This window comes from Muscardinus avellanarius (genome assembly GCF_963383645.1).
Source record: "Muscardinus avellanarius genome assembly, chromosome: 10".
Lineage (NCBI taxonomy): Eukaryota > Metazoa > Chordata > Mammalia > Rodentia > Gliridae > Muscardinus > Muscardinus avellanarius.
Window position 1 is genome coordinate 89,887,127 of NC_137796.1, and position 22,482 is coordinate 89,909,608.

At 52.1% G+C, this 22,482-nt stretch overlaps 1 protein-coding gene across 4 annotated transcripts; it reads left to right on the forward strand.

Annotated features, from left to right (window-relative positions):
- Positions 1-5,551: 5,551 nt before the first annotated feature.
- On the forward strand, positions 5,552-19,600 carry TAOK2 (TAO kinase 2; the record flags this gene model as incomplete). 4 transcript variants are annotated; one of them, XM_080702123.1, is made up of 18 exons in its annotated part: positions 5,552-5,683; positions 5,865-5,936; positions 6,031-6,132; positions 6,826-6,871; positions 7,006-7,102; positions 7,216-7,329; positions 7,428-7,519; positions 9,527-9,620; positions 9,704-9,785; positions 10,983-11,150; positions 11,287-11,565; positions 11,735-11,896; positions 13,354-13,719; positions 13,803-14,006; positions 14,291-14,530; positions 17,639-17,851; positions 18,815-18,997; positions 19,079-19,600. In XM_080702123.1, 18 exons carry the CDS (start codon positions 5,552-5,554, stop codon positions 19,598-19,600), a joined length of 3,168 nt encoding a protein of 1,055 aa, XP_080558249.1. The 4 variants fall into 4 exon arrangements, with proteins under 4 accessions (XP_080558249.1, XP_080558250.1, XP_080558247.1 ...); XM_080702124.1 differs by having other exon boundaries at positions 11,305-11,565; XM_080702121.1 differs by lacking the exons at positions 17,639-17,851; positions 18,815-18,997; positions 19,079-19,600 and having other exon boundaries at positions 14,291-16,000.
- Between the last annotated feature and the right edge of the window lie 2,882 nt (positions 19,601-22,482).

Consider the following 22,482-nt stretch of genomic DNA (forward strand, 5'->3'; position numbering starts at 1 on the left):
CTTACCTCTGAGCTATACCCCCAGCCCTATTTATTCTTTATTTTGAAACAGGATCTCACTAAGTTGTGGCGAGCCTCCTAATAGCTGTGGCTGGCCACGAACCTGTCATCCTCCTGTCTCAGCCTCCCAAATACTGGGATTAGTGTCACCATGCCCAGCTTTTTATTTTTATTTTGAAGTAGAGTCTCATATTTGCTTAGACTGGCCACAAAACTGCAATCCTCCTATCTCAGCCTCCCAAGTACTGGGATTACAAGCTTGTGCCACCACGCCCAGCTTGTATCCAGCTCTTAAACCATTTCTAGCTTCAGTAGGTTGCCGTGTCCTGGGGAATTACTGTGGGAGAAGTGGAAACAGCCCAGGCAGAGGAACTGGAAGTTCAAGATCAACTTTGCTAATTTTGCTTGAGGCCAGGCCTCACTACCCCAGCCACCTAAATGGGACAGGAAATAATAGAGCCCTCTCAGTCTTGGACTGGGAAAGGAAGGCATTCTGGCCCCTGGCAGATCCAAGAATCCGGTGGCCATCCCACCCCGTTGAATCTTTAGCTTGGGATACAGGAGGTGGCATCCTCTGCTTCTTCCTCAGTTTCTGTGCTCTCCCACAGCTTCTTCCAAGGACCCTCTGACCTGTCCTGTTTTTGTTTTTCCTTTTTTCTACAGGTGTGAATAAATTTCCTGAGTCAGAAGAGATGTCACAAAAAGTGAAGAGCTTGAATGTGGGGGAAATAAAAGGCCTTTTAGCCCAGTGTTGCTTAAAGTGTTCATTTGGAATAGGATTGAGATGGGAATTTTAGGGTAGACAGCCTTTGAGGTTTGGAGAATCTTTTTATTGTTGTTGTTCTTAGGATGGAACCCAGAACCCAGGCGTGTTCTATACGTTTGAACTACACCCCTGGCCCTGTTTTTCTTTTTTTCCCTGAAAAAAAGTTCTAAGTTGCTGAGGCTGATGTCAAACTGCAGTTGTCCTGTCTCAGCCTCTCAAGTACAGGGGTTACAGATGTGGACCCTCCCCACCCCGTTGAATCTTTAGTTTGGGATACAGGAGGTTGGCACAGGGCATAGATTGCTTCAGCTCTTCCCATGGTTGTGACTTGGCTTTGGAAAACTCCTGATTTTAATCTCAGCTCTACCATTTTATCTTCCTTTCTTCCATGAAATAAAATTGGTAATTCCAGCTAGCTAGATGATTAGATCATAGGAATGCCTTGACATGAATGCACTGAGACTTTGGGCAAGTCGTGCAACTCTGTAAGACTTTGATTGACTGAGCTTTCTCAACGTGGAAACGCAAAGATTCCTCACACCTGGGGGATCACATCCAGGCTGGCTGGTTACTAACCTCAGAACGGTCCATTTTCCCGCCTTTTCCGCTCCCAGCAGCAGCTTTCCCTTACCCCTCCCAGCTGCTCCCTGCACGCAGGCGCAGATCGCGCCATCTAGCCTTCCACCCGCGCCCCCTCAAAGCTTCCCCTAGCAACAAGCCCGAGCTCACGGCGAAGGCGGGGCGGACGCATGCGTCGCGGCTCTCCCCTCTGCCAGTCGTCGGAGCGCCCCGTGCTCCGCCCCCCGCAGCCTACCCTTCTCGCAGCCTCCGCCCACCGCCCGGGGTCCGCGTGGCGGGGCGCGCGCGCACTCCGGCCCGGTGGCCCCGGCCCGGCCCCGGCCGCGAGGAGCGCGGGGCGGGACTGCTCCCTGGCCCCGCCCCCGGCCCGGCGTCCCCACCGCGCCTGCGCGCTCCCGCCCGGTCTCCATCTTGGAATTGGGAGGAAGAGGGAGAGGGAGACCGGGACGAGACCGGGGCTGTGGTGCGGAGAGGCTGACGGAGAAGAGGAGAGGGAGAGAGGGCGCAGGGGCCGTCACCAGCGCCTTAGCCACAGTCTTTCAGCTACCCTCGGGGCAGAGGACGGGGAAGGGAGGAGGCCAGGGCGGGAGTGGGGGCTGTCACTCTCGGACCCCGGCGTGAGGGGCCGTGCACCGGACGTCCTCGGGGTGGGCCCCCTGTCGGTGGCCGAAGACCTAGGGCTCAGGCCCCTGGGTCTCAGATTTCTGGGGTTGGCCCTTCGCTTATCAAATACCCAGGTATCAGCCCTCATATTCCAGATATCCGGGACTCGGGTCCCAACCTCTCTAAACCTGGGTCTCTTGTTTTATAGATTTTTAAATATTTGGGGTTCAGGCCCAGCGTGCACCAGTATCCGGGGTTTATTCCCCAGGCGGTCAAATATCGGATTCATTTTCTCCCCGTGCAAATATACGGGGTTCATACCCCACCACCAGATATCCGGGATTCAGCAGTTGTCGCCCTCGAGTTGGGGGAGGACTGGACCGCGAGGTCAGATCAGGTTGTCACCCCCTCCCCTCCCGGGGAGGCTTCCCGGGCCCGCCCCTCAGGAAGGGCTAAAGCCGAGGAAGAGGTGGCAAGGGGAAAGGTCTCCTTGCCCCTCTCCCTGCTTGGCAGAGCCGCTGGAGGACCCCAGGCGGAAGCGGAGGCGCTGGGGCACCATAGTGACCCCTACCAGGTGAGACATGGGGTGCAGGGGCTCCGGTCTCTGTGTCTGGCACTGAGAAGAAAGGGTGCTCCTTTCTGAAAATCTGGGCCTGGGTATATGCCCTCTGCTCAGGATGGGGAAGCCCAGCTGAGCCAGTGGTCAGCCTCTGGCTAGCCTTGCTTTCTGTTACCACCCTCTTCCACTTCCTCTTCCCTTCATTGTGTCGGTTGATGGGGGACCTCAGGTGGGTGACAGGGTCTCTGATAGCAGCAGGGGTCACACCCTAGGGTGCTTGAGCTAATCATGTGGGTTTGCATCCTTATCTTCTCCCCTGTTCACTTTGCCCCTCCCAGCTATCTCTGTTCCCTGATTCCCTTTTTCCTGCTCTGGGGTCTGATTCCCATGCCTGTGAATCCTGTGGTGGGTCTGCTTATTCGGTTTTCAGGCCTGGTCTGGATGGGTTTCTTGTCCTTGCAAGAAAGCCTGTGTGTGTGTGTGTATGTGTTTGGGGTGGGGGGGGGGTGCTTGGGAGTATTTTGCCCAGTTACAGTTACCCTCCTTCCTACCTAATGCTGTGATGGTATAATTTCATACATTTTTCAAGTGATCTATCCTTTACAAAATACTTTTACATCCATTCTTTCATGTGACCCCCCCCCCTTCACCCTAGAGAGGTCTTTTTTTTGCTGTCTTCCCATTTTACAGTCGAGAACATTGAGGCCCAGAGAGGTTGCCCAAGGTCACACAGTGGCAAAATTAGGATTTTAACCCCAGAGTTGCCCCTAACCATACCTATTTCTTGCCATCTCTTCTGAGCCTGGCATTGGCCAAGGATCCATAGGAGAACGAGTTGGAGTGAGGTTTAAAAATGGGGGTGAAATGAGCTTCCTTTCTAGGAGTGCTTTACTCAAGAGCTTTTTCTGATGGGAGGCTCTGGCTTCTACCTCTGCCTCATGGATTTTTCTATCTATTGTGACCTTCATCTTTCTCCTGATCCCAGACTTTGGCTTCAGTTCCTGAGAGGGCTCTCCCTTCTGATAAATGATAGCCATAGTGGCTTCTCTTAACAATTAAATCCAAGCTGTTGGGGTAGGGTGAGCCCCTACAGGATTGAAGCCTTGTGGCAACCCTGGAGTCAGGGAAGGAAACATCCATATGTTGAGTGTCTGCATAGTGTTCCTAAGTATGAAATCTCATTAAAATATCACATCAATTTCATGCTGTAATCCATTTAATGAAAGAGATCGAGAAGTATAAGGAACTTACTCAAAACCCTGTTGCTGTACATTGCAGATGGGATGTACTGGTATAGCTTAGGGACAGATATATTTTGGGGTGTTCCTCATTTGTGGATGGAGGTAACATTGTTTGCCTTAGAAGGTGATTATGATTTAGCACAGACCTTGGCAATCGCTCAAATGTGTGTTGTTATTGTGAAGAGGAGGGCCTGTGTGATGTTTGGCCAGTGGCTGACACCCTTTTCATGGGTCCTAGGGTTTTGGGTTCACAATCTTGCGCTCTGTGCTGGTAAAGAGGTCAGGAAGATTTCCCTTGGCAAGTTGTGAGCACCTGCCTTTGTGTGTGGGTGTGTGGTGGGGTGAGGGGTGCTTGGCACAGTTGCTAGCAGAAGGAAGAAGGGGGCCTGCTCTGAGCTGCTCAGGGCAATCAATCAATCTCCCAGGCTATTCTGAGCCCTCTGCACCCTGGGGGCCCACTAGAGTCAGGCTCACTCCTTGCCCTCCAGCTTCCAGTTGGGCTGAGGAGACAAAATTAACAACACAACAGGAAACAATATGTGACAGAATATAATTACATGCTAAAATTGTTAGGTGCTTTTAAGTAGCTAGAACTCTGCCCTGGGAGTCCAGCTCTGCTGAAAGCTCCTTTGTGCCTAAACCCTGTCAAGTGCTTAGCCAGAAGCCTGTCCTGGAAGCCTGTAGGGGGTTCTGGTTCTGACACCCTACAGGAACTTTCTCTGGGTCTGCTGGGCTGGGTGCTCTGGGAACTCCCCACAAGGATGGAGTGGGGGACGCTGAGCTTGGGGTGATGAGCTGAGAGTACCAAACATGTCTGATGGAGAAGACTGTTCTCTGACCTTGGGGAAGTCCTTTTTTCTTTTTGTGCCTCAGTGACTTTATCTGGGACATGGTGATCCTGCCCCTGCCCCGCTGGTTTCCGTGCTGGTTCTGAAAGCATGGTGGTGGTGGACTAGTTTTAGTCAAGTCCTTAACTTTTTGAGCCTGTTCGCTCATCTGTAAAATAGGGTAGTAATAACACAAGGTTGTGTTGAGCAGTGAATGAGAGAGGATGCATGTGAGGAACTCACTATCCAATAAATGTCCTATACCTGCATGTGCTGCTTAAGCATTGCACTGGACAAGTAAGTTCAGATCACAGGCCCACCAAGCCAGATGCCATTTATATCCCTCTCCTTCCCATTCTAGATCTCCTCCCTGCCATATTGTTAATACCCCTTTTGAGAGTGAGTCTTCTGGCCCCTCCGGGCCAGTACCACTTCTAACAATGGCCGGATTTCCACCATCTCCGGCCTGGCCATTTCCTGTTCTCTTCCAGGGTGTGAGAGGTTGAGGGAGGAGGGGGCCTCAAACACCAAGGGGAACAGGACGGTACCTGGAAATCATTAGGGTATGGGACTTGTAAGACAGGACAGGAAGGGATCTGGAGCTCGGCCTAGGAGGCCTGTTTCTTTTGAGGGAAAAAATATGGGTTGTAGTGTTATAGGAAATGGGAACTTATTGAAGGTGAGAGGGGTGGTAAGGATGCTTAGCTTCCTGGAGTTTTCCTAGCAGTTTTAGGAACTCCAGGGATCCGGCCCCCGTGATCTGGTTGCCAGGGCAACTTCATTTTTTTTGGAGCTTTGATGATGTTCCTAATCTCCCCCTGCCCTTCCTCAGCAGTGCCTCCCCCTCATCAGTGAATGAGGAGAGGAGAAGGCAGGAACTTGAGGGGGCTCCTTCCTCACCTTGAAGGCACTATCCTTAAAGCTCCCATCTCCATTCTGCAGGCCAGGCCCCAGTCTCAGGGCCCCCGGGGGCCACCATGCCAGCTGGGGGCCGGGCCGGGAGCCTGAAGGACCCTGATGTGGCTGAGCTCTTCTTCAAGGATGACCCCGAAAAACTCTTCTCTGATCTCCGGGAAATTGGCCATGGCAGCTTTGGAGCTGTATACTTCGTGAGTTGGGTCTTAAGAGGGTAAAGCAGGGGTGGGCACTCTTATTTGTAATGCTGTAGACTTCCAGGCAGCCCTACTCCACCACACCAGCCTTTCTTGCCCTCCTTTGCTGGATCAGCAAGTCTTGCCCCTGCCCTGTCCTCAATGGGGGCCTTCACTACTTTCTGGTCTGGTCCTCTAGGCCCGTGATGTCCGGAATAGTGAGGTGGTGGCCATCAAGAAGATGTCTTACAGTGGGAAGCAATCAAATGAGGTGAGTCAGGCTCACTAAGACCAGGTCTGAGGGCAAGGGACCTCAGTCTCTCAAGATGCAAACTGAGTGCCCCCCTCCTTCCCTGGCCTTCTAGAAATGGCAGGACATCATCAAGGAGGTGCGGTTCTTACAGAAGCTCCGGCATCCCAATACCATTCAGTACCGGGGCTGTTACCTGAGGGAGCATACGGCTTGGGTGAGCTGCTCCCCCTACTCTGGCCTGATCTCTACCCCTACTTAGGTCCATCTTGTCCTGGTCCTGTCTCCTAAATGGGCCCAGTTCAGGGTGCCATTGTGGGAACTGGGGAAAAAAGTCTCCTGATCGCAATAGTCCTCAGACAAACCCATGAGCAGCAGGGTTGATGTGAAAAGAGAGGCTGGCCCAAGGAGTGACAGGCTGTTAGCAGGTGGAAAAGAGCATGTGGGCTGTAGGAGGTGGAGATTGAAAGGGCCTTTAAACTGGGTGTGGTGATACATGCCTGTAATCCCAGTACTTGGAAGGCTGAGACAGGAGGATTGCAGGTTTGAGGACAGCCTTGAGAAGTAAGTGAGACTTTCATCAGCCTAGTGAGACCCTTTTTTTAAATAAAAATGAAATAGGGCTGGGGGTATAGCTTGGAGGTAAAATGCCCCTGGGTTCAGTCCCTAGTACCACCAAAAAGGGTGGGTGGGGCCTTAAAGGGATCTAGATGGGCAGGGTGGTGAGTGTCAGATGATTTCTAGGGGAAGCCTTGACTAGGGACTCTCCCACCACCACCTTGTTTTTCTCTGGTTGCCCGCCCTTCCTCCCTGTTATTACCACGGGGGCATTGCTTAAGTGGAGGGTGGGCACGAAAGCTTTTCCCAAGGGTGGCCAGGATCTTTTGATCTAATGTTTGGCCTTTCTTAGCTGGTGATGGAGTATTGCCTGGGCTCAGCTTCAGACCTTCTAGAAGGTAAGCAACCTGTTGGCTAACATGTGGGATCAAGAAAACAAAAACAGAAAAGCTGTAGGGGAAAGGACAAAGAGGGCGCCTTCCATTTCTACCTGTGAGCTCTCTCAGCTTGATGCTTCTCTTTCCCTCCTCAGTGCACAAGAAGCCCCTTCAGGAGGTGGAAATTGCAGCTGTGACCCATGGGGCACTTCAGGGGCTGGCGTATCTACATTCCCACAACATGATCCATAGGTACGGCAGCATTGATGATGGCAGGATTATAGTTGTCTTGGAAAATCTGTGTGAAATCCCCTATCCAGCCTCCCTGAAACACATGTGTAATCCTTGTACTTTGCCTCTGACAGGGATGTGAAGGCCGGAAACATCTTGCTATCAGAACCAGGTTTGGTGAAGCTGGGGGACTTTGGCTCCGCCTCCATCATGGCACCTGCTAACTCCTTCGTAGGCACCCCATACTGGTGAGTGAGAGTGCCGGTGAATGTAGGGAGCTCCCAGATATTGAGAGTGGGAGTTGTAGGGCGAATGATTAGCCTCTCTCTCTTGACCATTCCCCCAGGATGGCTCCAGAGGTAATCCTGGCGATGGATGAGGGGCAGTATGATGGCAAAGTGGATGTCTGGTCCTTGGGTATAACCTGCATTGAGCTGGGTAAGGATGCCCTCCTGTCTGCTCCCTCATCCTTTCTTTCCATTCCTTTCTGTTACTGTCCCCGTCCCATCTCATCTTAAGAAGATGGAATTCCAGGCCTCTAAGCTGTTTGTTTTGACAGCCCCAAAACAAGTAATGTTAAATAAATCCTACTAGTTCTTAGACCTAAAGATTTTTAGCAGTCATTGCTTCTTATCCTCTACCCTAGTTCTAAATCTCTTTTTTATTTATTTATTTTTTTGACAGTGTTGGGGTTGGAACCCAGGGGCATTCTACCTTTAAGCTATACCCCCAGCCTTATTGTTATTATTATTATTTTTTTTTGGTGTGTGTGTGGTACTGGGGGTGGAACCCAGGGGCTTTTCTACCTCCGGGCTACACCCCCAGCCCTATTTTATAATTTATTTGGAAACAGGGTCTCACTAAGTTGCTGAGAGCCTCACTCAGTAGCTGAGGCTGGCTTCAAAACTGTGCGATCCTCCTATCTCAGCCTCCTAAGCGCTGGAATTATAAGTGAGCGCCACCACGCCCAGCTTTTTTATTCTTCATTTTGAAACAGGGTCTCACTGAGTTGCAAAGGGCCTCACTAGCTGAGGCTGTCTGCAAACCACGATCCTCCAGTCTGTGCCTCCCTAGTTCTAAATCTTTAAGTGCCTTCTGTGTGGCATTCATTCTGCTAGGTGCCAGAGTTTAGTGGCAAATGAGATTCCTGCCCTCATAGAGCATAGATAGCAGTTGGTGAAGCTAAGCATGTTTTATTTCAGTGTGATGGGAGCTGAATGGAGAAGCTCTAGGAGCAGTGCATAAAACAAGGGACTTGACCTAGTTTAGGGGCTGAGGAAGGCGTCCTGGTAGCAAAAGTTTTTAAAACAGACCCACTGGACAAATAATAGCTGTTGGACGGATGTAGGGAAGAGTATTTCAGACAGAAGCCTAGAGGAAAGAGCAGGCCTGGGAAACTGAGGGTAGCTTCAGTTGTTTGTACTGAAGCGACATAATGACGGATAGTGGAGAGGCTCCAGAGTTAGGCCCAAGTGAATTCATGAAGCCTTGAAGCCATGTCAGAGTTCTCATCTCTGCCAGCTTATACTATGGCAAGTCTTTAATGAGGGCATATTTGTAAGACTTCCAGTATAATGCCAAGTGCAAAATAGTTGCCCAAGAAAGAGTTCCTGTTAGTTACTTTTTCCCGTGACTACCTGCATCCATATTTTCTATTGCCAACCTCCTCTCCCTTCTAGTCTCCCTTATGTACTGATGCCAGAGAGCTCCACCTAAGCTCAGTGCAGTTGTTTTACTCCCTACTCAGAGCCATCACTGGCTCCTCGTGTGTGTGTGTGTGTGTGTGTGTGTGTGTGTGTGTATATGTGTGTGTGTGTGTTAGTTACTAGGGATTGAACCCAGGAACATTCTACCTCTGAACTACATCCCCACTTGTTGGTTTTTGTTTGTTTGTTTTTGTGGTAACACAAATAGAACCCAGGGACATTCTACCTCTGAGCTACACTCCCAGACCAATTTTTTATTCTTTATTTTGAAACAGGGTCTCACTAGGTTATGGAGGGCCTCACAAGTTGTTGAGGCTGGTTGTGAACCTGTGATGCTCCTGTCTCAGCCTCCCAAGTACTAGGATTACAAATGTGTGCCGTCATGCCCAGCTCTGTTTTTGGGTTTTTTAAAATAGGGTCTTGCTAGGTTGATGAGAGTCACACGACTTGTTGAGGCTGTCCTTGAACCTGCAATTTTCCTGTCTCAGCCTTCTAAATACTGGGATTATAGGCATGTACCACCACGCTTGGGTATTTTCTTTGATACCTACTCTACACATGTACAATGACAAGGATAGGTCTTGATTTTAGAGGAGGGAATTAATTGATACCCAACAGGATTATGGAAGTTGTCCAAAGTCATGCAGCAAGGGAGCCAGGGAGCTGGAATATGAACGCAAGTGTTCCGAGTTCCATTCTAGTCTCCTCTGCCACCTCTTACCTTCTCCCCTTTTTCTAGCGGAACGGAAACCGCCACTGTTTAACATGAATGCGATGAGTGCCTTATACCACATTGCACAGAATGAGTCCCCCGTGCTCCAGTCAGGACACTGGTGAGAACTGGGATTCCTGGGCCCTGGGCTTAGGGGTCTGGCTTCCTGGCTCATGCTCTCCCCACCTGTCTCCCATCTTCTAGGTCTGAGTACTTCCGGAATTTTGTCGATTCCTGTCTTCAGAAAATCCCTCAAGACAGACCAACCTCAGAGGTTCTTCTGAAGGTGAGTACTTGCCAGCCTAGCATTCTAGAGCTATGGAAAAACTTAGTAAAATGAGTAGCTCCCAGTTCCTCCTTCACCAAGAGCTTCATTTATGATTTCTCCCTCCCCTCCCCATGCCCTATTTTTATTTTTTTCTCAGAGACATAGACAGAGGGCTATTTAAGAAAGGAGATACATAGTCAAGGGTGAATGACAGCCACCCAAAAGTGAGATAGGCCATTTGGGAGTTTAAGGTGCGTGTGTGCGTGCGTGCGTGCGTGTGTGTGTGTGTGTGTGTGTCGTACTGGGGATTGAACCTTAAACCCAGGAGCCTGTTCAGCCCTATTTTATTCTTTATTTTGAAATAGGTCTCACTAAGTTGCAGGGGGCTTCACAAGTTTCTGAGGCCGGCCATGAACCTGTGATCCTCCTGCCTCAGCCTCCCAAGTACTGGGATTACAAGTGTGTGCCTCTACACCTGGCTTAAGGTTCCTCTTTTATAGGGGACTTTTGCAAGGGGTGGGCAGGAGGAGGTATATGAAGATGACCTTAGTCTAGTTGTCCCCCATTCCTTATGGAATCTGTCTTTTATAAGATTTTGAGTTCCATACTGCCTTAAAATAATTTGTTTTCCCATCTTTTATTAATCAAAGATGTGTATAATTGCCAGCCAAAGCTTCTGGTCAGCATGCAATAGCCAAGGTTACCACACTGATCTGATATAATTAAAGACAAAAGCCTGGGTAGCCTTATCATAGGTAAATGTATGATTTCCCTTAGGTATTTTAAGTTATCAAAAGCCGAAGGGCCCTATTCCCTTTACAAATCCATGGGGGCTTAAGAGCCCTAAATTGGGAGCTGACATAAACAGTCTAGTTTGACCTACTTATTTTATAATTGTGGGATATTTTATGATGCCCAAAGAGGACTTTTGGCATATCCAAGGTCACATAGTACTTTGGTAGTGGTACAAGACTAGAATCTGGATCTCCTGACTTTTCCTATTAACCATTCCTGGAGGAACAAGAGCTTAGGAAGTAGAAACAGGGTGGTGGAGAAAATTACTGTGGAGGAAGAGTTGAGACAGAGCCAACATTAACTAGCCCATGGTATGCATAGTCCCTAGGGGAGTGTCTTAGGCTAGAAAGAATGCCAAAAGCCATGGGTTATGAGGGTTTGGGGGAGTTGGTAACAGGCCTTAGTATTCTTTTCCCCCAGCATCGCTTTGTGCTCCGGGAGCGACCACCCACAGTCATCATGGACCTAATCCAGAGGACCAAAGATGCTGTGCGGGAGCTGGACAACCTGCAGTATCGCAAGATGAAGAAGATCCTGTTCCAAGAGGCACCCAATGGCCCTGGTGCCGAGGCCCCAGAGGAGGAGGAGGTGACCCAGCTTGTCCTGCAACCTTCCTTTCCCAGCATGCTGGGTTTGGCCCCCCCATCCCAACTTTTCTTCACAACCTGTCTCCTGTGCTACCTCCATGCACACACCCTTTGTCCTTCCCCTTCCTTGTCAACAGCCCATGCCCTGTTCACAGGAAGCAGAGCCCTACATGCACCGTGCTGGGACCCTGACCAGTCTAGAGAGTAGTCACTCAGTACCCAGCATGTCCATCAGCGCCTCCAGCCAGAGCAGCTCAGTCAACAGCCTGGCAGACGCCTCGGACAATGAGGAGGAGGAGGAGGAGGAGGAAGAGGAAGAAGAGGAAGAGGAAGGCCCTGAGGCTCGAGAGATGGCCATGATGCAAGAGGGGGAGCACACAGTCACCTCTCACAGCTCTATCATCCACCGGCTGCCGGTATGCAGCTCACCCTGAACAAGCCTGGTGGACAAGTGGCTCGGCTTGAGCTGTCCTGCTCAGTGGCTGCCTGGGTCCCCAGTTCTCCCTCCCTCAGCATGACTGCTCCTCCCTCAGGCCAAGTGGCCCAGGGAACCTTAGGCGTCCCTTTAACCTTCCCTTCCTCTAGGGCTCTGACAACCTATATGATGACCCTTATCAGCCAGAGATGACCCCAACCCCACTCCAGCCACCTGCAGCCCCCACTCCCAGCTCCTCCACCTCTTCTGCCCGTCGTCGGGCCTACTGCCGCAACCGAGACCACTTTGCCACCATCCGTACCGCCTCCCTGGTAAGTGCAGCCATCCTCACCTGGCTGGCTCACTGTCCTTTTTTCTACATTTTCTGGATGTTCCAAAGTGTCTAAGTCCAGAAATGTCTTCTTGTGGCACATGATTAAGTCCAGATTTGTGTCTTCTCTCTGTTGCTATCTCACACTTCTCTCCTTGACCCCTTCCAGACTCTTTTGGTTTTGCCTAGTCTGGGTATTCCTAGCCTGGCATTCCTAAATCGTCCTTCCATTTTCATGGCTGGTTGACCTAACATCTTCTGGGGCTGCTCCTGGGCTTCTCTGGCCAGTCAGGTGCTTCACATCCCTGCACACAGGCATGTCCAGCCTGCTATGGTGCTCCTGATGGCAGTGCAGGTTTGCTGGACTCTGCCACAGAGGGGTGGTGCTCGGGGGTCTGCCTCACTCCGGTGGTTGCTCTCGGCCCACACACCTATTTGTATTTAATCTTTCCAGCTCTCCTGGGAGGTAGAGGGTCAGATCCCACTTGAGCAATGGGGCTACTGTGGCTCAGAGGTGCTGCTAGGTGCCTAGGAAAAACAAGCCATGGCAGCCTCTCAATTCACAGGAAATGGTATTAGAATTTTCATAAAATGTAGCTTTTTATTCATGCTTCTAATAAACCTTTAGATCCCATTCCTACTTAGGTGAATTTGAGTACCAGTAATCCCATTAGAGACCAGCCACTAGGTATGTCTAGTATGTTCTTACAGCCTCTACCTGTGGCTGGTGGTTCTGCTAAAACATCTCTGCAGCTCCTGCAGTGCTTTGTGGCACTGTGCAGCAAGGGCTGTGACTTTCAGGGCCTTGACCACCTGTGCTCATTTGAGAGCCACTGACAACAGTTGAGAATAGGACTAGAGATGAAAGTTTGGGGAGGACATTCAGTACAAGTGTTTTTGTTCCAGCATCTCAGGGCCCAGATCCCAGGCTAGCACTTGAGCGCACAGGTGCTACCTCTAACCCCTCTGTTGCTAAAGGGGAGGATGGCAATTCTAACTGGCCCAGAGAGACTTCTAGGTACTATTCTCTTTGTATCAAACTTGTCTACACCCTTGGAGGGGTACCATAGCTCCAAGTGACAGTTGAGGGAAGTGCTGCTTTGAGAAGTTAACTTACTTGAGATCACATGGTTAGTAAATAGCAGGACTGGGATTTGAACCCATATCCATGTGATTCACTCTTTTGAACTAATTTGAGGTTTTTCTACTTTTATGCCAGGCCCTATGCCCACCACCATCTTTTAGTATCTCATTTGATCACACCAACCCAGGAAGTAGATAACATCCCTGTTATCTAGTTGTGGAAACAGGCTCAAAGAGGTTAAATATGAACGAGTACTAAATGAAAATGAGTCCAGTGAGTTTGAGACCCTTGCTCTTCCTCATTGGAGCACAAAGATGATCTGTGAATAGAATGGAGCCGGGCCGAGGCCAACTCACCCCTCTTTCCTGCCCCAGGTCAGCCGTCAGATCCAGGAGCATGAGCAGGACTCAGCCCTGCGGGAGCAGCTGAGTGGCTACAAGCGAATGAGGCGACAGCACCAGAAGCAGCTGCTGGCCCTGGAGTCCCGGCTGAGGGGGGAGCGTGAGGAGCACAGTGCCCGGCTGCAGCGGGAGCTCGAGGCACAGCGGGCTGGCTTTGGGGCTGAGGCCGAAAAGCTGGCCCGACGGCACCAGGCCATTGGTGAGAAGGAAGCACGAGCTGCCCAGGCTGAGGAGCGGAAGTTCCAGCAGCACATCCTTGGACAGCAGAAGAAGGAGCTGGCTGCCCTGCTGGAGGCACAGAAGCGAACTTACAAGCTTCGAAAGGAACAACTAAAGGAGGTGGGCTAGGGCTGCTGCAGTGAGCAAGCTGATGGCGGCCAGGCAGGCCAGCCATGACCCTGTTCCCTAACGATCTCACTCAGGAGCTCCAGGAGAACCCCAGCACACCCAAGCGGGAGAAGGCCGAGTGGCTGCTGCGGCAGAAGGAGCAGCTACAGCAGTGCCAGGCGGAGGAGGAAGCAGGGCTGCTGCGGCGGCAGCGCCAGTACTTCGAGCTACAGTGTCGCCAGTACAAGCGCAAGATGTTGCTGGCTCGTCACAGCCTGGACCAGGACCTGCTGCGAGAGGTAGACTCCCACCTTCTACACACCTGCTCAGTCATGCTTTCCAACACATCCCCTTTTCTGTTTGCCTGACTTGTATCTTCTGTCCATGTGCCCTTGTAGGGGTTCGGTCTCTCTTCAGTATTTCTCTTGCTTTCCATCCCATCAAACCTGCTGCCATGTCCTTAGGCCTCTGTTTCCAGATCAGCCAAGAGTTTGCCGTCTTTATGTCTACCCTACCCCCAACTTCCTCTGCCACCAACAAGTCTCCCTGACTGGGCCCTGGGCCTGCCTCCCTTCTGCCTCAGGACTTGAACAAGAAACAGACACAAAAGGACTTGGAGTGTGCATTGCTGCTGCGGCAGCATGAGGCCACCCGGGAGCTGGAGCTGCGGCAGCTCCAGGCCATTCAGCGCACACGGGCTGAGCTTACCCGCCTACAACACCAGACAGAACTAGGCAACCAGCTGGAGTACAACAAGCGACGTGAGCAAGAGTTGCGGCAGAAGCATGCGGCCCAGGTTCGCCAGCAGCCCAAGAGCCTCAAAGTACGTGCGGGCCAGCGTGCCCCGGGCCTCCCCATTACTGGGGCTCTGGGACCTCCTGGTACAGGCACCCCTAGTGAAGAGCAGACCTGCTCATCTGGCCAGGAGGCAGTCCTGGACCAAAGGATACTGGGAGAGGAGGAGGAAGCAGTGCCAGAGAGGAGGATTCTGGGAAAGGAAGGGGCCACCTTGGAGCCAGAAGAGCAGAGGATTTTGGGGGAAGAATCAGGAACCCTTAGTCCCAGCCCACAGAAACATAGTTCAGTTAATGAGGAAGATTGGGGTCTGCCTGAGGAGGAGACAGAGGAGCTTAGAGTTCCATCGCTGGCACCCCAAGAGAGGAGCATTGTTGGCCAGGAGGAGGCTGGGGAATGGGGGCTGTGGGAGAAGGACCATGGGAGCCTTCTGGATGAGACGTTTGAGCTAGGCTGGGTCCAGGGCCCAGCACTGACTCCAGTCCCTGAGGAGGAGGAGGAAGAGGAAGAGGGAGCACCAATTGGGACTCCTAGGGATCCTGGAGATGGCTGTCCCTCCCCAGACATCCCCCCAGAGCCACCTCCACCACACCTGAGGCCTGGCCCAGCGAGTCAGCTCCCTGGACTCCTGTCTCATGGCCTCCTGGCTGGCCTCTCTTTTGCAGTGGGGTCTTCCTCTGGCCTCCTGCCCCTGCTACTTCTGCTGCTGCTCCCACTGCTGGCAGCCCAGGGTGGGGGTGGCCTGCAGGCAGCACTGCTGGCCCTTGAGGTGGGCCTGGTGGGCCTGGGAGCCTCCTATCTGCTCCTTTGTACAGCCCTGCACCTGCCCCCTAGTCTGTTCCTACTCCTGGCCCAGGGTACTGCCCTGGGGGCTGTCCTAGGCCTGAGCTGGCGCCGAGGCCTTATGGGCGTACCTCTAGGCCTCGGGGCTGCCTGGCTCCTAGCTTGGCCAGGCCTGGCTCTACCCCTGGCAGCTATGGCAGCTGGGGGCAAATGGGTACGGCAGCAGGTCCCCAGGATGCGCCGGGGCATCTCTCGACTCTGGTTGCGGGTTCTGCTGCGCCTGTCACCCATGGCCTTCCGGGCCCTACAGGGCTGTGGGGCTGTGGGGGATCGGGGCCTGTTTGCCCTCTACCCCAAGACCAACAAGGATGGGTTCCGCAGCCGTCTGCCTGTCCCTGGACCCAGGCGGGGTAGTGCACGTACTCCTCAACACCCACTAGCCCTGTTGGCAAAGGTTTGGGCTCTGTGCAAGGGCTGGAACTGGCGCCTGGCAAGGGCCAGCCAGGGTTTAGCCTCCCGCTTGCCACCCTGGGCCATCCACACACTGGCCAGCTGGGGACTGCTTCGGGGTGAACGGCCCAGTCGGATCCCCCGGTTGCTACCACGCAGCCAGCGCCGCCTTGGGCCCTCCGCCTCCCGCCAGCCAACTCCAGGGACTCTTTGTGGGCGGAGATCGCGCACCCGCCAGTTCCGGGCCCCACCTCCCTGGAGGTGACCAATAGCCCTTCCCCAGCCCAAATCTAGAGCATCGAGCACTTTATCTCCCACAACTCAGCGAGGGTTCTCCAGTCCCCAGTTCTCCTCCCTTCCACCCTTCCTTCCTCATTGTGCTCCCCAGGCCCCAGCCCAGCCAGTCAGACCTCTAGACAGGCAGCGGCCTCCACTGCGAAGGCCAGAAGTCACACTCTGTGTTCTCCCCACCCCTAAGTTATTGCTGTTCTCCCACTGTGTGTGTGCTCATCCTCACCCTCATCGACTCGGGCCTGGGGCCAGGGGTGGCAGTGGGGGGAAAGAGTCATGTTTTTTTTCTCCTCTTTGATTTTGTTTTTCTGTCTCCCTTCCAACCTGTCCCCTTCCCCCCACCAAAAAAGAAAAAAAGAAAAAGACAAACACAAATAAAATATCTGAGCGGAACTGTACTTTTGGCCCAGGCTGCCTCTGTCTGCTTTGTCCTGCCGCCTAGCCTCCCTGGTTTGCCCCAATCTGGACCCTTGGCCCCCATCCATGACTTCTTCACCCCATCTACGTTACCTCAGTCCCTTTCCCTCCTCAGCCTCATTCTCTCTGCCTCATAGCCTCATTGCCCACGACCACCACCAAGCCTGGGCTCTGGGCCCTTGTGGATCTTCTACAGAACTTCTTGGTCCCACAGTTCCCCTATTTGTGGGTCCCTTCCAGAGAGCCCTTTGGGTCCAGGTCGTTTGGTCACCTTGTCCCTTGCCTTTTCTCCCAACCCACTGCCTCCATGTCCCTTCTGTTTGGGAGCTGCATTTTGAAGTCCTGTATCAGGCTTTAGCCTAAGGGTTGGGGGAGGGGACGGCAAACCCTCCACAGTTGAGGGTGGTGAGCTGGGGGGCCAGGCAGACTGCGGGCTATGGGACTGGGATTGGTCGTGGCCTGGGAGCGGGAGCTGAGTGCATAGGGGCCGGGCTGGAGCGCGGATCTGGTCAGGGTGGCAGCTGCTGGCCTGTTGGACTTGTCAGGCCCTTTCTAGCCACCTCCTTTGCCCCTTTCCCTTCTGTAGCCCAAAATGGGGCAGCCCCCTCTTATCCATTTCTCAGCTTGGTGCTTCTCCTCCTCCTTTGCCTTTCTCCCTGAGGTACTGGACCCGGGACTTCCTCTGTCTTCTTAGTTGTGTTGCCTTCTTTTGTGGGTGTTCTATATGAATCGGTCTTTTACTTATTCCTTTGCACATTCTTATGTTGCTCACATGCTTCTCTCCTAAGGTCATATTTCCTCCCTCTTTGCATGGTCAAAGCTTCTTTTGTGCACTTGGTCCTCTAAAGATTCTTAGTTCCCTGTCTGTGAACGCTGACATTCCTTCTCATGGTATTCCACCCGACTCTGGATGTGCTCTTGGAATTGTCTTGTTTTTTCTACACCTCTTGCTCATCAAGACCTTCCTGATCTCTCTGCACACAGTTCCATGTCTCCATGTCTGTCTGTATACAGCTCCCCCCGCCCCCTCTGTCTAACATGTTTTCTGTTTCTCTCCCTCTCCCTGTCTCTGCTTCTGTCTCCTCTCCTCCTCCTTCTCTTCTCCCCCTTTTCCCCTGGTTGTTCCTTCTCTTCCTCCTCCTCCTCCTCTCCCTCTCCCCTGCCCCCATTTCCCCTTGATCCATCCACTGCACAGTCTAAGGAGCTGCAGATCAAGAAGCAGTTCCAGGAGACCTGTAAGATCCAGACTCGACAGTACAAGGCTCTGCGGGCACACTTGCTGGAGACCACGCCCAAAGCTCAGCACAAGAGCCTCCTCAAACGGCTCAAAGAAGAACAGACCCGCAAGCTGGCGATCCTGGCCGAGCAGTACGACCAGTCCATCTCAGAGATGCTCAGCTCACAGGCGGTGAGGCCTGGGGGCCTGGGAGGGAGCACGGTGGAGGTTGGCCTCTATTTCCAGCTTACCAATGGGCCGTGGAAGGTGGGAGGTATGGACAGAGCTGGAGCTTTTTGTACTTGGGAAATTTGGATGCTCTTTCACTGTTAGTATATTCCACAATGGTTTTACTATTTCATCTTCTCAATGGTTTTATTATTTCTCTTAGTATTTTCTCAAGGTCTTAACAAAGCCATCCTACCTACTACCAAGAACCACCAAGAAAAAGAGTGGCTATAATTTTTTTCCTGGGTCTAAGTTAGTTGAATGTGTGAACAGGGAACAAGTTACAATGAATGTGGCCCTTGGGCCAATTTACTGAGACTTCAAGAGATTGGAGAAGTCACTGTTATAAACACTGACCACACACAACATTGGAGTAGGCTGCTTCACATGCATGTGGAGTGTGGTCAGAGTGCCCCATTCTCACGCAGTCCACCTCTCAGAGGTAACTTGTTAACAACTGTTTTAGATTGTTTTTCCAATGTATATTTGGAAACTTGCATAAAGTTTTTAAACAAAAATGGAATCATTTTACATACTTTAACTTCCTCTTTCCACTTAATATTTCTTGGACATCTTTCATGTCAGTACACATATTTCAAATTTTTTATTTTTGTAGTGTAGAATGTTCCATGGTAGAACTGTACCATAATTTATTTAACCCATCCCTTATTGGTGGACATTTAGGTTGTTTCCAGTATTTTGCTATCACAACGCTTCCGTGAACATCTCGAGCACATGTGCAAGTATACCTGGGGGATAGATTCCTGCAAGTGTAATTGCTGTGCCACAGGGTATGACCATCTTCCATTCTGATAGATGTTGAGACCGCTGCTTCTTGCAACCTTAGGGCCCAGGCCTCCCTGGGGCAGGGGAGGACTGTGGGCATTGGAGAGGAGGCCCTTAAAACTGGTTCTCCCTCTCCTCCAGCTCCGGCTTGATGAGACCCAGGAGGCAGAGTTCCAGGCACTTCGGCAGCAGCTTCAACAGGAGCTAGAGTTGCTCAATGCTTACCAGAGCAAGATCAAGATCCGCACTGAGAGCCAGCATGAGAGGGAGTTGCGGGAGCTGGAACAGAGAGTAGCTCTAAGGCGGGCTCTACTGGAGCAGCGGGTAAGCAGCTCAGCCTCTAGGATGTGGTGTGGGGGCAGGCTCCCCACTCCAGGACTCTAATCCCTGTTCTGGGTGTCCCAGGTGGAAGAAGAGCTGCTGGCCCTGCAGACAGGGCGCTCTGAGCAAATCCGGAGTTTGCTCGAGCGGCAGGCCCGTGAGATCGAGGCCTTCGATGCTGAGAGCATGAGGCTGGGCTTCTCCAGTATGGCTCTGGGGGGCATCCCAGCTGAGGCTGCGGCCCAAGGCTATCCTGCTCCACCCCCAGCTCCTGCCTGGCCTTCCCGCCCTGTTCCTCGCTCAGGGGCACACTGGAGCCACGGCCCTCCTCCACCAGGCATGCCGCCCCCAGCCTGGCGTCAGCCATCTCTGCTGGCTCCTCCAGGTCCCCCAAACTGGCTGGGGCCCCCAACACAGAGTGGAACACCTCGAGGTGGAGCCCTGCTGCTGCTAAGAAACAGCCCCCAGCCCCTGCGCCGGGCAGCCTCGGGGGGCAGTAGTAGTGAGAATGTGGGCCCCCCGGCTGCGGCAGTGCCTGGTCCTCTGAGCCGCAGCACCAGTGTTGCTTCCCACATCCTCAATGGCTCCTCACACTTCTACTCCTGAAGTGCAGGGTGGGTGAGCAGAGGAGTGGGGCAAGGACAAGGGTGGGCAGAGCCTGATCCTGGCAGGCAGGCAGTGAGCTTGAGGCCCACCCACGGTGGGGATAGGATGTTGCTCCAGCTCCCCTCAGACCTCATCTCATGAGCTACTTGGGGCTGGTCAGTGGTCCCAGGCCAGCTTGGGCATCGGTGCCTAAGGCTGACCAGGAACCCTGCCTCCCCACCATGGTGCCAGGGTCTCCCTCCATCACCGCCTGAGAAAGGAGGGAGCTGTGCGTGTCAAATATTCATCTAGTGCCCTGGGGGAGGGGAAGGGTGGGTCTAGATATATTATATTCAAAGAACTATACTACCCTGCAATAGGGCCATGGACTGGGAATGACAGGGCTCCCAGACCTGGGATAGACAGAGCCGGTCTGGGGCCCGAGGTGGGGAGAACGGGAGGCCTTCCTTGGAGAGAAGGATCAGGATGGGGTCTTGGGGTCAGGATGCCTGAGTCTCTCCATTCATTCCTCCCTTGCTGTCTGACGTCCTGTGCCGTCTTGTCCTTTTTTTTTTTTTTTTTTTTTTTAATTGGGGTCAGGGCTGGGGCGGGGAAACAAGGGAAGGACCTTGGAAAGGGCTGCTCCCGGGCCTGGGGGTAGTCATGGGTGCCCCCCTGTCAGCTGTGGGGCTGGCACAGAGCCCCTGAGCAAGCTTTTAATAAACTGTTGGTTATTCTAACAGACCCCAGGACTCACCCTTTCTGTCTGAGGTATGTGTGAAGGACTGTTCAACGGAAAGCAATAGTGTTATTTGTATTTAAAGATAATTTAGCTTGGCACAATGTGCACATCTGTAATCCCAGCTACTCTGGAGGCAGAGGCAGAAGGACTGCAAGTTTGAGGCCAGCTTAGGCAGCTTGGTGAGACCCTGTCTCAAAAAATAAGTAAATAGCCGGGCGTGGTGGCGCACACTTGTAATCCCCGCGCTTGGGAGGCGGAGGCGGAGACAGGAGGATCGCGCAGGTTCGAAGCCAGCCACGCGCGCTGGCTTAAAAGACCCTGTTTCCAAATTTTAAAAAAAAGTATAAAATAGGTCTGGGAGTGTAGCCCGGAAGTAGAAGGGATTCCAGGAACCTCAGTACCACCAAAAAAAATAATAATAATTAAAAAAAAATAATAATAATAATAAGTAAATAGGTCTATGGGTGTAGAGTGCCCTGGATTTAATCACCAGAACTGCAAAAAAGAAAAGGGTGGGGGGGGCTATGTAACAAGATTCTAGTGATTAGCTGGGCATGGTGGTGCACACTTGTAATCTGTACTTGAGAGGCTGAGCTAACACAGGTTCATGGCCAGACTCAGCTTAGTGAGGCCCTCCACAACTTAGTGTGATCCTATTTCAAATTAAAGAATAAAAACTAGGGCTGGGGGTGTATCTCAGAGGTAGAATGCCCCTGGGTTCAGGCCCCAGTAACTAACACACACACACACATACACACACACACACACACACACACACACATGTGCGCACGCGGTGATGTTAATGACTTTGGGCATGCCTGCATCCAGGACCTCAAAGATCAACCTCTTGACCGCTAGTCCCCCTACTTTGTTGACTTCAGATACTCAGAAGGCCTCACGTGCACCATAGTAGCAGCCTTAACAGCAAGAGTTCTGGCAGAGGCCTGACTGGTCAGTGAGGTCCAGGCTGAAAGAGTCTGCTTCTGGAATAAGTGGCTTTTTTATTCCAGAAGTGGAACGGAGACATAAACAGCAGCTGTCCCCAAGTCACTTGGTGCTTCACGTTCTATTGGTGTGTTACCAAAGGTTGAACCCTACCACTGAGCTACCTCCCCAGTCCTTTTATTTTTTAGGCAGGGTCTTGATAAATTGCTCAGGCTGACCTGAGTGTGGTGGCAGCACACTTATAATCCCAGTACTTGGGGGAGGGGGGGGCTGAGACAGGACGATCATAGATTTGTGGCCAACTTCAGCAACCTTGTGAGGCCTCCCACACTGAGACCCTGTTTCAAAAGTTTAAAAAAAGAAGCATAAAAATAGGGCTGGGGGAGCTGGGATATAACTCAGTGGCAAAGTGCCTGCCTTGTAGGTGTGACACTCAGTTTGATCCCCAGCTCCAAAAAGACCCTCAAAAGAAAATAAATTATATATATATACTGGCCTGGCAATCCTCCTGTCTCAGCCTCTCAAGTACCAGGATTATAGGCATGTGCGTGTACCACCTTTCCTGGCTTGTGTTAACATTCTTAGGGCCAGTCATTCAGATCCTCCCTCGGACGCGGTATACTAGTTATCAGACCTAGCTAAAGCAGGGCGACCAGAAGGATCCACTGGTCAAGCTGGAGCATAGATTTCCCCAAGTACTGCTACCACCCCTGGGGGGAATGCTGGAACTGTCCAGCCTCCAGTGCAATTTGGGGACATTTAGTAAAAATAAGGGAGGTTGCTGAGTAATTTTGTTTTTCTGGAAAGGGGGCATAAGCCAAAGGACAGGACCAAAGCCTCTCAGGGCCTGGTGGCAGACTTTGGATGCAGGGTCTGGAGGCTGGGATGACTTTGGGGAATGTGGGAAAATTTAAAGGGAACCAGACCCCTGGCTGTTAGTAGTAGTGGCTGTTCCTTAGCTTTCTGGCCCCAAAGTATAGGAGGTGAGAGTTGGGACCCTTTCTGATGAGGTAATTACAAACATTTCCTTTATTGAGTCTTAAAAAATAAATCCATATAAACACTTTAAACAGAACCAAAAAAGTAGTGTCCAAACAAGTTATGTCTCTGGGGACCAGTTTTCTCGAGAGTTGCTTCTGCTTTGTGCAGGTTCCAAACAGGAAGTGGTACATATATGTTGCACATGGGAAAGAACTCTTCTGAGGGATGGGGAAAC